At 37.1% G+C, this 16,032-nt stretch overlaps 1 protein-coding gene across 5 annotated transcripts in view; it reads right to left on the bottom strand.

Annotated features, from left to right (window-relative positions):
* The window catches only part of MYO1E (myosin IE), a 96,486-nt gene that overhangs the window by 25,933 nt on the left and 54,521 nt on the right, over window positions 1-16,032 (bottom strand). For all 5 annotated transcript variants that reach the window (XM_050903098.1, XM_050903097.1, XM_050903099.1 and 2 more), the window contains 9 exons: window positions 14,386-14,582; window positions 12,621-12,701; window positions 12,146-12,232; window positions 10,783-10,869; window positions 9,507-9,674; window positions 8,654-8,739; window positions 7,976-8,057; window positions 7,028-7,134; window positions 3,050-3,148 (listed from right to left, as the gene is read on the bottom strand). In XM_050903098.1, coding sequence (XP_050759055.1) covers window positions 3,050-3,148; window positions 7,028-7,134; window positions 7,976-8,057; window positions 8,654-8,739; window positions 9,507-9,674; window positions 10,783-10,869; window positions 12,146-12,232; window positions 12,621-12,701; window positions 14,386-14,582 — 994 coding nt within the window. The remainder of the gene's footprint in view (window positions 1-3,049; window positions 3,149-7,027; window positions 7,135-7,975; window positions 8,058-8,653; window positions 8,740-9,506; window positions 9,675-10,782; window positions 10,870-12,145; window positions 12,233-12,620; window positions 12,702-14,385; window positions 14,583-16,032) is intronic.

The raw sequence follows: 16,032 nt of genomic DNA, 5'->3' as shown, positions 1-16,032 counted from the left end.
ACTGCCAGGCTGGCATTACAAAGCTGCCTTGTTCTACTGCCCACCAAGGAGCACTGATGGGGCTTTAGCTGCCTTAGCATGCCTATGGATAAGTAACTTCTCTAGCAGCAGCTATTTAGACTCCTTTGACAATGAGACTGGAAAACAGCTAAAGATGTTGTGACAAATTTCTCCCCCAAATCTTTTACGTTCTTTACTCTTGACAATTTTTTTAATGCCTTAAGTGTACTTGAGTTATATAAACTAAACCATGCTTATTAGTAAAACTATTTAACTAATGAAAAAAGTGATAAAGTATGGAGTTCAGCATATTGTAATTCCCAAGTTCTTGTTTCTGAAGAAGATTTAGGCAGCTCATAATAAAATGTTCTCAAAAATCACACAAGGAATTGTTAGAAAATTCATTAAGGAAATGTTCATTACTCATTCTTGTCATATCTAAAATGTTATCCAGCCAGGAAGCAGAAATAGTGTCATGCAACTTAAATAACAGTATCACACAAAGAAAAATAGCAAACAGTTAAAATGGAATGTATCACAAAAACCAAACGCCTCTGAATAGCAAGTATATGAAAAGAGAAAGCTAACTAATGAATAATTCAGGATTCAAAAGGGTCTACTGATGTTATGTTCAAATCTATTATTAGTTGACAAATGGTCAGGTACCACGCATGACGGTGTAACAAAGTAGCTCTTATACCATCTTAAATACAGATGTATATTATACATAATCTATGTTTACAGACAACGTGTACACTTATGTAACTTATCAGTATTATGAGATAAATAGATGCATCCTAGTAAGGAGTTGTAAGTTAAAGTAACTCCCAGCTTATTTAATTAACAGCTTCTTTTGCAGGCTCATCATGTACCACCAAGAGTGTAGTTGTATAGGTAGGTCTAAGCAAGTCTAAATTTACAGGAGCTGATGTTAATAAAGGCATCTGAAACTGCTACCTTTCACACAATTTGACATTACGTTTCAGCATGTTACAAATTCTTTCCTACATCTTCTGAGCTGTAAAGGAGGGCACAGGGAAAAATATGCTTAAGACCTTTTAATATAAGTAAAGCTCTCAGGTAGAAAATAAGAATAGATTTGAAATTCTCCTTTTTCATAAACTCAAATTAACTTCATACATCTTACTGGTGTGACAAGTCTACAGGGCAGAAGCAGCACATTATTCTATAACATGCACCAATTAAGCATGTCACAAATTTATAATGTGACAATTCCATCATTGTTCACTGCTGTTTAGAAATAGCACTTTCCTCTAATGTACTTGTGCATGCTTCCCATTAAACTGGTCATGTCACTAGCCGTGTATCTAGGTTTTTCAACCTTCTGTAATTTTGATCTTACAGAGAATTTAAGCACAAGTACTAAATGTGTTCTTAAAATGCTTCTGAAACAATTTCAAATCATGACTGCCCCCCCCAAATTATCTATTATAAATTCACAGTAAGCAGTTAGGTGCTATGTCTAAATATGGGAGCATGGAGTTCAGCTTTCAGATTGGTTATGCTTTGAAACACATAGGCCTTTTCAGTGACTGTGGCTTTTTGCATGCAAATGTAAATTTTGTACATAAAAGTCTATTCAGCCCAGAAATCTCCACTTATATGGAGCTGCCAAGGAACGCCCAATGAAAACAAGTGTACAAGCATGCATTTCCTGTCCATCCCATGCCTCAGCCCACTTCTACTCACACTGACTCAGGGTGTCAGAACAGAGCTTGTTCTGGATGCTAGGGAACTGTGAATGGAAGGTTGCAGGAAGAGTTTTACTCATAACAAAATGTTAAATTTAACAAGACTAATTTGAAACAAGCATAAAGAACGGTTTCAGTTGCCTGTGGACCTCGTATAGAAGTCTATTCACCTTCCAGAAGCACCATGTAGCTTTCCTTTGTGCAGACTCTCACGCAGATTTCTAGACCTGCGCAGCCCTCGCAATCAGTGCTCAACAACTGTGGAGGCTAGATTTAATACACATTATTAATCTATTATTCAGTCTCAGCAACAGTCTGTGTTAATGCAACTTGAAGCATATTCATGTTTAGATGTCTGGGCTTGAAGATCATGAAGAAAAAAGGATTTAAAATTGTTCCATAATGAAAATTGAGTCCATACTTTAAGATATTTTAGGTCTATTACTAGATTATTAGAACATTCTCTCTATTATCATGAAGTATTATCAGTGGCTTTGTTCTGTGCTGTCTGATTAATTATACTGCATTCCTTGCAACAGCTGATTGGGTTTTTTGTTTTATATTCTCAAATGTAACACAAAGACTTCCAACAAAAGCTGATTTGTCATGTAATGCCCCAGTTTGGGCATTTATTAGCTGTATGTCTCAATTTTCTAAAAAAAAGAAGCTAAATGTCATGTAAATCTGGAAATTGCTCTTATTTAAGAGGATTTTATTAACTAGTGGAGGTAGTTAATCATCTTAACAGCTGGTCCTAAGACACTGAAAAAGGGATTGGTCTTGCAGAGCTCTGACTTGCTTTCATTCAGTGAGCAGCTGCAGTGGTTTGAATTGTAACCATTCCCAGCTGTTTGAACACCAGTCGAAGGATACAACAAGCAATTTAAGCTAAGGTTACTCTTTATACTGAAATGGTTGAATGGCAGGCATGCATTTCTTTACCTATCTTCTGTCATTGGGAAAGAAGAGTTGGGAGAGCTAAAGCAGTAACACTTTAAACAAAGGCTGGCAGCTAGACACTCAGATTCCAGGCTCTGCAGCTCATAACTCTAAGTTCCCTTAACTCTTTTTAACTTTGAGGAACCCTCTCACAGCACTACAAAAAGAACTGAGGTCTTGGGCAAGTTTACAGAAAAATGAAAAGACTTTCAAAGACAGAAAGCCAGTCTTTAAGACACTTTCAAATCTCTATGTAACCTTGATCGTGAGCAAGTTAAATGGGGAGAAAGGAAAGGGTAAGTGGGAAATGAGAAGCTTTCAAAACTTGCAACTGCTTGTTTTCCTCATAATCATATTAACAACTGTGCTGTAATACTTCAAAGTTAGTATTACACTACCTCTGCAAAAACTTCTTGAAAACCCGCCTGTAGGCATAGCCAGCTCTTCTTACTCGAATATTTTCTTTCAGACCTAAGTATTCCACTTGATGTTTTACCCTGTGGACAAAAACAATGCAAGATTTACAATCCATTTTATTTCAGCATATTTGTGGATTGAGGCATTCTTAAAAGTCCATATCATGTTTAAAGACTACTGACTTCTAAAATTCATGCACAGGTATATGAATCTATTCTTGCACATTACCATGCACACTGCATGGTAGGAAAAATATTCAAGGCAGTTAGACTACATTACATTACTGAAATATATGTAGTGAGTTTACCTTAGCATTTTTTCCTAGTTTAACTTTCCATCTCCTAACTAATTTATGTATAAATTTCTTAACTGATATTACCCACAAAAGGCCAAGTAACTATTACCTATACAGTTACATAGCTGGTATCCAAGGGAGTGTGAAATTGTTTTGTGTTCTTTTATTGTAGGTTTCACCTATGTTTTACATAGCTCAAACATCAACAGTAGCACACAGTAGCTCTTTTTTGGTTGTTTTGGACAAAGGACCAAATCTGATGGCTGGAGAAAGCCCCAGATGCCAAACTTTCATTACACAAAGAATCAGAAAGAAGCAAGCCAGGCCAGTATATTCATGAAAAGCTAGCATTCCTCCTAATTTTACCATGCTGCAAAGGAAGGATTTGAGGATAGGCACAAGCGTGGCCGAAGCATGCCTGGTAAGCTTGTTCATGGCATACTTTAATTACAAACAAAAACTGAGCTGGTACCAGTCCCACAGAAAGTGTTAATGGCTGTGGAGGGACTCGGCTGCACGTGTGAACTGAACCATCATTATCCCAACGCCATTACGGTTCCCTCATGCAAAACAGGTTCATTTAGGTTCTGAACAGGGAACAAATATGTCCCCATGAATCTCAAAGCAGAAAAGCGGCAACAGAAAAAAAGCTTCCTTTTGGCGCCTTTTCCTCTTTCTGGAGCTGCAGTACATTATTTTATGTTCCTTCTTACATATCCTGCTAGTCTACTATTTAATACTTGGAGATTTGATTTGAAGAATTTCTGTTAGCTTCCTTACTAATGTATGACTCTTGCTGTTTTCCTTTGCATTTCCTTAATTTCCTCATCTAAGTCATGTGGCTGGAAGAGGCAATGTCAGTTTTTAACTCTGAAATGTGGTGTTCAGGGGCTTCTGTTGCTGTTCTTTTATAGGGCAAATTATAGAAGTTTTAGGTTTCAGTCAGAAATATAAGAGTTGTTAAGATTTCAGTCCTGCAAGTTTAACAAACAGTATATAAAGAGCATTTCTTTACATATAATCAAAAAAAGTGAGCCTGTAAGGAGCCATTTAATTTTGTTTTGCTTACTATTTCTCTGATTTTACAAAAGATTTTTCAAATCCTGAAAAACTCTCGGTTAATTCAATGTTATTTCTCTAGCTATTTCGAAATGTTAAATTTCAATATCAAGTGTAGTGCCCATTGATTATTTTTTTCCTTTTTTTGGTTTGAGACATTCTTTTCACATGACTCATAGTATAAAGGGAAAAAAACTTTTGAAATCCCATGCTACAAATGACAAAAGCCCTGCACTTATTTCTTCTTTTTAAAGAACACTTATGAGAGATATTTTACTAAATGATGAGTGATACTGCTCTTTTAGCTTGTAATAAAGAAGACTACACATTTTAATCTTGCTGTGTTCAAGGAATAAAGTATATTTTGTACCCACTCCAAGAATTCTGGTACAGTAGAAAGTTGGTGGACAAAAATACATTTTCCTGTTTATAGCTTTCCCTCCTGTTCACATCTGGAATAATGCACTGGAGCAACAGTATTACTCCAATTTTCTTAGTGTCCTGCCAGTATTACTGTCCAGCAACAGAGAATTTGAGACATTTTTCTGTTTTCCCTTTTCTTTCTGAGAAAAGGAACACTGAAAATCTCCCTCCAGGCATCAACCTCAAGCAGGTCAGGGTCTGGGAATTCAGCTAATGCAGCAATTTTGAATACAAGTCCAAGTGGCTGGGCCAGGACCTGAACAAAAACACATTTCAAGAACACCCCAATTTTTGGAATAACTAAGGTATTATACAAGGTTTAGATATTACACAAGGTCTATGTTTCAGTGCTAAATATTCTGGAATAATTCAACAGTAGTACAAAGCTGGAGTGACGTGGCTTCTGTGAGCATGAAGTAAGACAGGCTTTGTGAAGCTTTTTTTTTCCTTTTTCAGTAACATTTTCACCATCTAGTAACATGCTACTAAGCAGATTAGATATACTACTCCCATCACATCGACTATGGCAGCATGTCTATGATACAACATTATGTGATCACAGAAGAAAACAAAAAGCCCCCTAAACCAACATTCAGCATAAAGTATCACATAAACTCAGTTATGTTTTGTTTCCCTTAACACAGACCTTTCTCGCAGTAAAATCATGAAACAACAAAACTAAGCTTAAGTTTGAGTTGTCATATGCATATAAATTTCTTTTTCCCCAGACATGTCACTAACTGCTACAGCGTATGTATCCTATGGGAGAGAATGTTAGGATTTTTAAACAGGGGTGAAGGATTACCATTATAAGAACTACTTCCATTTGTGTCTGAGTTTGATAGCATACAGTCCTTTGTATTTCATTTGTTATTAGTAGCTGCTGCATTTGCCAAATATCATCCTCATTACAGGAAGACAAGAAGAAATCTTGCCCTTTTTTGCTCCAAAAGGGGTTTCCTGAAAGCTGGCCTTTTCTCAGGACTAGGTTTTTGTTTGTTTGTTTCATTGGTTTCCTAGCAACACCTTCCACAACAATAGGCCTGTTTTCCAATATGTAAATGATTGATTTTAAAAGCTCCTCAACTTACAGTTAAAAGTTTTAGACATACTTTTTCCAGGATCACTTACTTTCCTCCTTTGGTCCCCAGTGTCAGTGGAAAATTAAGTGCTGTATAGTAGGATTTTCAGTGGTGGAAAAGCTAGAGAAAGAGGGTCTACATTTACTGCCAAGACCTAAATGACACTTTCAAGTGCAGTCCCAATTGTGGCTTCTGTAAGTGCTCCACATCTGCATCCAATTGTGCTAGTCTGCATGCCAAATGGCAGGAAGTGAATTCTGGTGTGGTGGTGATATGGTCAAGAATGCTTTTTATCAGACTGTGCAAGTTGTTTCACTGTGATAAAAATAACCACTTGCTTTATCAGCACTTTTACCAATACCAAAAGTACTTGCTATATAGTAATAAATGTTATCTATATTAGGACCTCACATAGTATACATACCGTACCGATCATCTACCTCGGTGCAAAAAAGAGGTTTTTTTCAGATAATAGGGAGATGCTATAAAGCATCATATAGTTGAGGATGCCTTAAAACAGATGCGATAAACCAACTGATGATTTAGACATGTATTTAATGTCTGCATAACCACCCAATATGATATTCTAGTGACTTCTCTTTAAAGAGCTGGTTAATGAAACTTAAAAGTCAAGAAGTCAAAAAGGAGCCTTCTACGTTCTTGGCTATAGAGCCTTTTGGTAAGTTTGATACATAAAAGCAGATACAGACATCCTGCTGGCTTTTTAGCTACCTAATAGAAGCTGTTTTCAAAGCATAAAGCAAAAGTTAGAACTGATGTATAATGCATTTGGTGTGCAAATTCTACACGGAAATCTGACTCTTCAGTATACCGATTGTGTTACTGTTATGCAAATGTTGATTATTTGTAACTGATCTGAGAAAAGCTAAGAACTGCATATACTAACTGCTGATTTAGACCAAGTGACCACAGCTTATCTTCAAAGTTTAGGAGAGGTCACGCCAGATTTCATTTCTGAAGGTTTTACAGTATCTAGTTCTGTTTGTCTGTAGGCTGTATGATTATAAATTATGAATTTTTGTGGCTTTTTTTTTTTACTATTAGCACTGTTTCTCATCACATACTCTGCTTATCCATACCTGCTCTCCTCCCAGTCTCGAGACTTCTTTGTTTCATTTGGTTTGATGCAGCGGATGTAATGGGGTGTACACTTCATCAGGGTGCCGACAAGGTCATTTGCTTGTTTCTGTAAAATTGAGGGAAAACAATAGGATCTGAGCTGAACAGGGTAAATCTTGTGAGAGAATTCTAAAAATTATCAACCATCTGCTGATGATTCAGTTGACTGGATCCAGTTGACTTTGGCCTTTCTCCAGAACAACCAAAGTGTCTTGGGATAATACGCACCTCATGAAAATTTTATCAGTAAATAGAAGGCACCATTATCTCCAGCTATGTAATATATTTAAACTATTATATAAAAATATGGACTGGCAAGGAATGCATCAGGTGAACTTGACTGTCAGAGTGAAATATGAGAAAGAGGTTGCTAAAATATTGATTTCCAAAGTCTGCAAGTGTGTAATCTAAGCATATATTTTACAACCAGTCTCCAAAAAGATGCTCGCCTTCTAACACTTGCTGCCTTATGCAAGGCACATTATGGTTAGTAGAAAGACTACTGTTGACTTCAGTGGGCGTTGGATCAGGCCCCGCTGCATTTCTGCACTATAAAGAGACCAGTTATCTGTAGTTAATTGTAGGACATCAAGTGGCTAAGTGAAGGAGCTCATTCATTATGCACATGCAAGTACCATTACCACTACCATCAATTGCTCGTTTGGAAAATTCACTGCTGCAGAATGCAGCTGAACAAAACATTTAATGAACAGTGATGCTGGGCAAAACATGATTCTAACAGCTGAAACAATGCAGCATTTCGCAATCGAGATACTTCTGATGTCTACCTTTAAAAATGTCTGGACAGTAAAATCCAGCAAAGACTGCTTTTTTTTTTTTAATGTACGTATCCATACACAAACACATACCCAGAGATGCACATACTAACACAGCAAAATTAGACATACTTTGATTTTACTGCCTGCAGTGGTAGGACGGCCCTTCTTGTCCACTTGAAGATTTTCAGGAAACAGAGCCTTTATAAAGGGCCTAGGAAAGAATTAATAAAATAGTGTTGGCATAGAAAGTCGATTCAATGCAGGAACGTCAAGGAATATGCTGTAAAGGTTGATAGTTGAGCAGAATATAAATAGCTATTTCTATTAATCTGGAGTTATATCAAATCTATTTTAAGATTACTATTTTTCATGAGCTTCATTCCTCATAGAGATCCCTTGCTATTTTAGCGAGCCTTGGAAGACATGATACCAGACTTCTAGACTCAAAGAAACACACACTTCTTAAAAAGTAAGCATCAATTAATTAAAATACATAACAAAAAAATGTTACTTTATATGTTAAACCAGTGCCTGTTCTGAGAGAATGCCAAATCACTGATGGCCTTGAGGCCAAAACAAATGGCTGTCATTATACCATTTGATTCTGACACTGCAGTACCTTACTTACTCAGATTTGCAGAAAATGAAGGTCAATATAATGCAAGTGATACTGTTCTACTGCAGTGATGTTTTATTTCCACTGTTATACAAATGAGTTCACAAGCTGCGAAGTAGAGAAGTCAGGCCCTCTGCATCCATCTGAACTAACACGTTATTCCTAGCTTTAAGCAAGTTTTGCTTACGTACAAATCACTGCTCTGCATGAGTTCAATCAAGTCCATGAAAAGAACATCCCGATTTCTCTCGCAGAATCCATCCATATCATAAGATACCTGGGCCAAGGTGGAAATTGATTGTTTGTGGTAAGTTGAGAACCCAATAATGAAAGAAAATTTAAATTCTGTCCTCATCAGTAGCTGTTCTGAACTTTTTGGTTAGTCTGGTGTAACTTAAAGACACTACAATGATCACTGAATCCTTGCACATATTCTTAGTTAACTCTTTCACAACAAACAAAGAAATTTCATCTTTATCTGTAAATTCAGTGAAAAAGACTGTTATGGAGCTAGTGAATAGAATATGACACAAGTGAATTTAATACTGAATTTTATTGAAGAAAAATTTTTGCATAATAAGGGTTTACTGTTATTAACTATAACTGCAGGAAATCACGAATAGTCTGAAAAATATGCCCAAAGAAGACAGAACTGTAAATTATAGTCCCAGTTTTATTGGTATATCATCACCTAAGGATCATTTTTATATCTGCATTCTTTAAATTTACTGCTACTATAACCAACAATTAAGATTATAATTAATAAAAGACCAGGGGCATTTATTTATTACATTAATATTAAGTTCTGGTTAGTATGTTTGATAGCAGCAAGGCCCAGACTCATTTCTCCTAAGTAAGGGACACATGTTAGGGCATATTTGTTCTAAGCTCCCTACATTGTGAAAGGAGGACACTGTCTCCTGAGATAATCTGGCTATTTAAAATCAAAACAGCCTTCTACAGGGCTTCCCCCTTCTTTTCATTACTGTTCTTTTTCTTTATAAAATACATTATGCAGAATTCAGTGATGATTTTCCACATTACCTTTCCAGCATAATGATGAATAATAAATCCTTGGTTCCAGCTGTTGAAGTGTTCATGAGTCCCAATCTGCATCTGGAGTTTTTGAAGCAGTGTTTGGTCAGCTCCTTCTCCCACTGCATGCATTGTGGCACACACATCATCTAAAATGCTCATAATCCCTGGGGGATTCTAAGGCATTGGAGAAGTGGTGAGGAAAAAAAAATTACGATGCCAGTTTTTCCCCCAAACAGAAAATTACCTTTGCTACTAAAACACTAGAGCAAAGTCACAGCAGGAAGAATTCCCCCCCCAGTCACTGGAGTTCACAGTAGAGATTAATTTGTACACAAGCATGCAAATAGTTTAAGGAGAGATGTCACTTCGTGTAATGATAGTGACAATGGGAAATGATGGGGAAAACAATTGCTGTTAAAAAAAACCAAAACAAAAACACCAAAACGTCCAACATTTGGTTTAGGTTTTAATTCCTTCACAAAGCAATCTTCTTTCTCATTCCACCAAAAAATAAATCCATGTGTGAGGTAAGTATTTAAACTCACATGCTGTAGTTTGACAAACTTAGAGCTAAGTATCTAAGATTGTGACAGAAATCCTATCCTCTTCCTAGTTATCCTGATACAGACAGGAGATGGGCAAAATCTGATGTGCATTTAAACGCAAGTCACTATAGTACTTGAACTACTGTTAAAATTATCTGGCTTGCATGAGGACAAAGAACTAGCTGAAAAACAACCTACTTCTGTCCTAAATGACAACTCAACATTTGCTGTCATTCCAAATCAGTGCAGAACATTCTGTGGAGCAAAGACACAAAATTTCTTTTATCTACAACACTTCCTCTTCACTTGTTTCTGCTTAATTTGCAACAATACCTCAAAGGAAGCTGGTATTGTAACTTCCCCAAACTGAAATACATCTCCCAGGGACACAGAGAGCCTTCTGACGTACAGTAGAATATGTCATGAAGTTCACGATAAATTTAGGTGGATACAATTTTACTTTCCATCATTATATTTTTTAGTCACACATCAATCATGCTATCTTATAGTTCTCTTTTTGATCAGTATCTTAGATTACATATATCTTAGATGATATCTATCTTAGAGCTCTTATAAGGCATCTTATGCAAGATTTATATATAGGCTTAGTATGACTCAGTAACTGAACAACAGTATTTGCATTTTTCCTATCAATGTTTTTGACAGCAAAGCAGTTGCCCAAATAGTTTAGAGAAAAATCTTGTTGCTTTTTCCATCTGTTTGTTTTAAATACTTACCACTTTGTTCTCTATAAGGTCACACACTATTTTGTTGTTAAAGTAATCTATTGGTGTCCATCTAATTCCTTCTTGCACGTATTCTTCCTGTTAAGTAAAAAGAAATATGCAAATATTCCTTTGCACCATGGATGTAGCACTAGATTTACAATGCACTACATATACACAAACTCTGCCTTACTCATGTTCAGAAAGACTTGTCAAATGTATGACTGGGGGGAGGTGGGCGAAATGACCCTAATGATAGTTAAATCCAGCTCTCTACTGCCTAAGAGATGAATCGGAATCCTTCTCTGTTCTCCCCACACAGTCTTTTGTCATTCATAGCCCTTGAGTAGTTACTAAGAAGAGCAGGAATATTTCATCAGTGCATTTATTGTCAAAGCACTTCACAAACAGTAACAAAGTGACTTTTACAGTATCTTGACAGTGCACCTAAGCATCCATATCCTAATCTATTTTAAAAATTAAGATTGTGACAGGCATATCGAGGATCAGACCCCCAAAACAACACATTTAGAAATGCACATGAAATGGAGACACAGCTCTACTTTTTATTTCTGTACACAATTACTGTAACCATAAAGACATCTAGAGACTGACTGGGGAAAAAATTCATACTAAAATTTGATTAAATTGACACACTCTAGTTGCCTACATATGAGTTCAGCTAGACTCTTAGCAGGTCATTTGTGTGCTCAACTGCAACGATCAGTTACTTTATATAAAGGCAGTTGTGTATGTGCATTCTTGAAAACATTGTGCTACAGCTGGTGCCAGGCCTGAGCTCATACTGTACACAATGCTTCTGTCTTGGGCTGCGTTCTGTCTGCCCTCCCATGCAGAAGCTCACATTCATGTAAAGTGAGATTTTGCAGTAAGACTGTGAGCAGAGAACTGCAAATACTTTCAGAAGTATTTTTGCATTTGCCTCGGTAATCTATTTCATTCATATATGTATTAAAAGAAAAAAAGGAGGGGGGAGGGGTGTGGAGGCAATTAAGAAAAGTATTCCCATTTAACTGTGTGTCATGTCCAACGAAAGCACAGGGATGGAACCAAGCTGCAGTTTTCCATTTCTGTCAATGAGTCAGAACATGCAGCAAGTCTGGGCAGAGTCATATGACTGCATTAGTACAACATATGATAGATTCACTTTTGTACCACTGTATTAGAGAATAAATGTCTGTAGCCGATGTGGCTTACAGTTTTGGGGTTAGCCAACAACAAAGGGTTTTTTTTTTAATTTGTCTTGCTCAACAAGGCAAATTTTATTGTTAGCAGATGATGAAACTCAATTTTTCCACCAACTGAAAAAGCAATAGCTCATTTATGAAGTAAAAAATAATAAACGTCTGGTTACCTGTTCTGCCTTCAGTGTCAGTTCAATAAAAATCTGCTGTAGTTTTTCATTAACGAAGTTGATGCAGAACTGTTCAAAACCATTTTTCTGTAGAAAAGGAAACAATTTAAAAATTAGGCTCATGCTTTATATACAAAAATTCTTAGTTCTTATTATGCTGGCAATAAGCTTCAAAGAAACACTGTCAATGACGGATGGGTTGCTGACTTTATAGACATTCTGTGTAATCTCAGATCCTTCTTTTAAGATCAATGACCTAGTTTCTTTGAAGTTTCTTCAATACTTCGTGTTTATTAAGTGAGACATTACCAGTGAGAACTCAATGTCCAGGAAGCTGGGTTGGGGTTTTTTTTTGCTTTTATTCTGGCCATAGGATTACTAATTTTTTTTTCTGTTTTGGATTTTTCCCCCTCTAAATAACAAAAACCTCTCCCAGGTCAGATCAGCTCAAACCCTGAATATTGCATTGCCTTACCTGGAATATTTCAAAGCCATAAATATCAAGGACACCAATGTTATATTCTTCATGGTCCTTCTCCATAGCCTTATTAATAGACTAATAAAACAGAAACAAAATGTAAAACGAAGTACAGTTTATATATTTAAGAGATACATTCATATCCTTAAATCTTTATATAAAAAATACTGGGTTTCTTCAAAAAGAACATATTTGAATGGAATACAAATACACATAATAGGGTATTCTACTTTCACTTTTTAATAAAGTGCTATTAACAGCTAGGAAATGAATAGTATACTATCCTGTTTTCCAGGTTAGTGAGCCTTTCGATCTACTGTTTGTAAAAATCTTTTCCCTTTGGTGTAACTGTCTCAGTTAAAGAAAAGAAAAGGAGCCAACAAAAAAAGAACAGCTTTAAGTCTGATATTTGATGCATTTTGCAGATGGTACCATGAATCTTTTCACCTATTCCTGTATTCCCCTACTTTGCAGTGTCAGTGCTGGTACAGGCACATAGTGCGAATTACAGAGCTGTCACGATGAGGGACACTTCTGGGACACTAGCAGTGCCACCATGGAGGAGACTTCTGCTTCATCTAGCCAGCATCTGTGGCCAAAGAAAAATTAACTCTATCCCAGCCAAAACCAGGACAGGTTTCTACCCCACCAATCCAGCCCAGGGTCTCATTCTGAACAAGAGAGTACTTTAGCATGGAGAATGGAACTTGACCATTTGCTCAAATGCCACAACATTGGGATGCTGAAGGGGTTCTTTGCAGGAGAGTGGGGTAAGACAGCAGGGGACCATAACCCACTAATTCTGCTCATCTGAAAATGCTCAACTGCGTATGAGAAAGTAAGACTCGGAGAAGTATGGATGCTGACAGGAAGGAGATGTCAGAATACCATATGAGACAGTTGTGGCAGGAGACTGAGCAAATGTAGTGCTGAAAGCGCAGCTCATTTTCTTCAAAGAGAGTGTAGCATTTGTCATATAATCAGTGCCTTGTGTTTGATATCTGTGGTCACACTCTCACTGCACTGCTGTCCTGGAATTTCGGCTGGGATAGAGTTAATTTTCTTCTTGGTAGCTGGTACAGTGCTGCGTTTTGGATTTAGTGTGAGAATAATGTTGATAACACACTGATGTTTTTAGTTGTTGCTAAGTAGTGTTTATACTAAGTGTTTCTACAAGGATTTTTCAGCTTCTCATGTCCTGCCAGCGAGAATGCTGGAGGGGCACAAGAAACTGGGAGGAGACACAGCCAGGACAGCTGACCCAAACTGGCCAAAGGAATATTCCATACCATATGACATCATGCCCAGCACATAAACTGCCAGGAAGGCTGGCCAGGGGCTGCTGCTCGGGGACTGAGTGGGCATCGGTTGGCGAGTAGTGAGAAATTGTATTGTGCATCACTTGTTTTGTATATTCTAATTCCTTTATTATTATAATTTTATCATTATTATTATTTTTCTTTCCTTTTCTGTCCTATTAAACTGTCATCTTTATCTCAACCCACGAATTTTACTTCCCCCCCCCCCTCGATTCTGTCCCCCATCCCACTAGGTGGGGAGAAAGAGCGAGCAAGCGGCTGCATGGTGCTTAGTTGCCAGCTGGGGTTAAACCACGACAACTGCTCAGTGCTGCTGCTAAGGTTTAGGCAAAGAAACATACTGGGTGAAGGAAATGACGGGCAAGAAAAGCACTGCAAGGAACATTCCTAGTGTACTTGCACTTGTTTTGATACTTCAGTAGAATCAAGCAAATCCAACTTACATCCACCAAGTAATCAAAAACACGGGAATGAAGGGCCTTGGCCAGTGCATCCCTGGTGTAGCAGGCTTGTTCCACATTTAGTGTTACATTAATGGACTCAGATTTGCCTCCCCATTTGCTGTCCATCTGTCTGCTGGTCAGTTTTTCCTTTAGGCGGTCCTGGTTAATTCCCAGGAGAAAAGCAGGGAAAGCCAAAACTGCAAGAAAGATCAGGGTTGCTGGATTATGACTTACAGACAAAACCAATAAAGAATGAAGGAAAAAAAAATTAGCTGTATCTCTAATAACAATCAGTAGTAATAAACCTCATGGGGCATGCAGCTTAAAAAGAAAAAGAGGAGGGATTTATGCCTTTAAAATTTCCCTAAGCTCCCCAAGGACATTTTCAACTCTTTACTTACATGGATTTCAATTAAGATAAACCAACTTCAAGTAAAATAGCCAGCTATTTCTGTACCTTCAGTCCTTCAAACATGTAAGCTGGCTTAGGTCATAGTTTTGAACTATGTGGTTCAAACAGATCACCCTTGGAGGACATGGAAATAAAACATAGAGCTCACACATTAAATAAAATTGACACCACTGAAAATTCTTTGTAAAAACATGAAATGTTTAAAATATAATAAAGAATACGCTATCTGCTTCCTAATATTCTTTCCCTTTCTTCTTCTAAGTTAAGATATTGCAAAAAGTTTTCAATTGCCTTGCCATTTATTTAGTTTTGGGTTTTTAATCCCTTATTCTGGAAGTACTTTGCAAATTCTGTTTTCCCTTGTTTAAAGGCAGAAAAATACATCTGTGCAATAGGCAGCCACAAGTCTAGTATTCTTTGCATTCTTAGCACATGGTGCAGATGTTAGCTGCAGGTGTCACACACCTTAAGGAATGGAAAAAGAGAAAAGGCGTGAAAGCATATGGAAATAGCTCCCAAGGGCAGCTCTTGGAGTTGGTATTGCACCTCTGCTAAACCAGATAATCCTCTAACAGTGTTTCCTCCATGTTCCATTGCTTTCAGATCTACTTTACTGGTGTGAGGAGGATGTAAAATAATCACTAAGGCAGCAGCCACTTGTGCTTTACACATCTGTAACATCACAGCGTGATTTTGCTAAATCTTCCTTCAGTACATTAATCCAAAATTATTTTTAAAACTGCAAATAACTGCCAGCTTTCTGAAATCTGATTTATTACCATCAGCAAGCTGATTAAATTTACCCTAGGGTACTAGGAACCACACAACTAACCAAAGCTGAGTCGCTGGCAACACGTCTGATAACTCACTGAGAACTCAGGTTGAAGAGCACATGAAAACGTCAAACTTCTATGCTTTAAAATGGAAAAGAATGTAGGCAATTATGAACCATCAAATATGCTCACATATACTGTAAAGATGCCAGAATAAGTATTTAGCCAATACTACTGTAAGTATTTATGAAGATAGTATAATGGTAAGAACCACCACGCATACCTCAGAAACTCTTCCTTCACTGTGCTAATGATTTACTGTAAAGGAAAAGTAGCTGGACATGACTTGATATAACTTCACATTCTTAAGATGCCTGATTATTTTCCCTAGTTAGAAACCATAGAGTTACCGTCTAGAAATCACTAAAAAGCAGAACATGCATGTAATTGAAAAAATGATCC

The sequence above is a fragment of the Gymnogyps californianus genome, chromosome 11 (genome assembly GCF_018139145.2).
Source record: "Gymnogyps californianus isolate 813 chromosome 11, ASM1813914v2, whole genome shotgun sequence".
Taxonomy (NCBI): domain Eukaryota; kingdom Metazoa; phylum Chordata; class Aves; order Accipitriformes; family Cathartidae; genus Gymnogyps; species Gymnogyps californianus.
The sequence above is the reverse complement of the archived record's forward strand: the minus strand, read 5'-3'. Positions and strand labels throughout refer to the sequence as shown.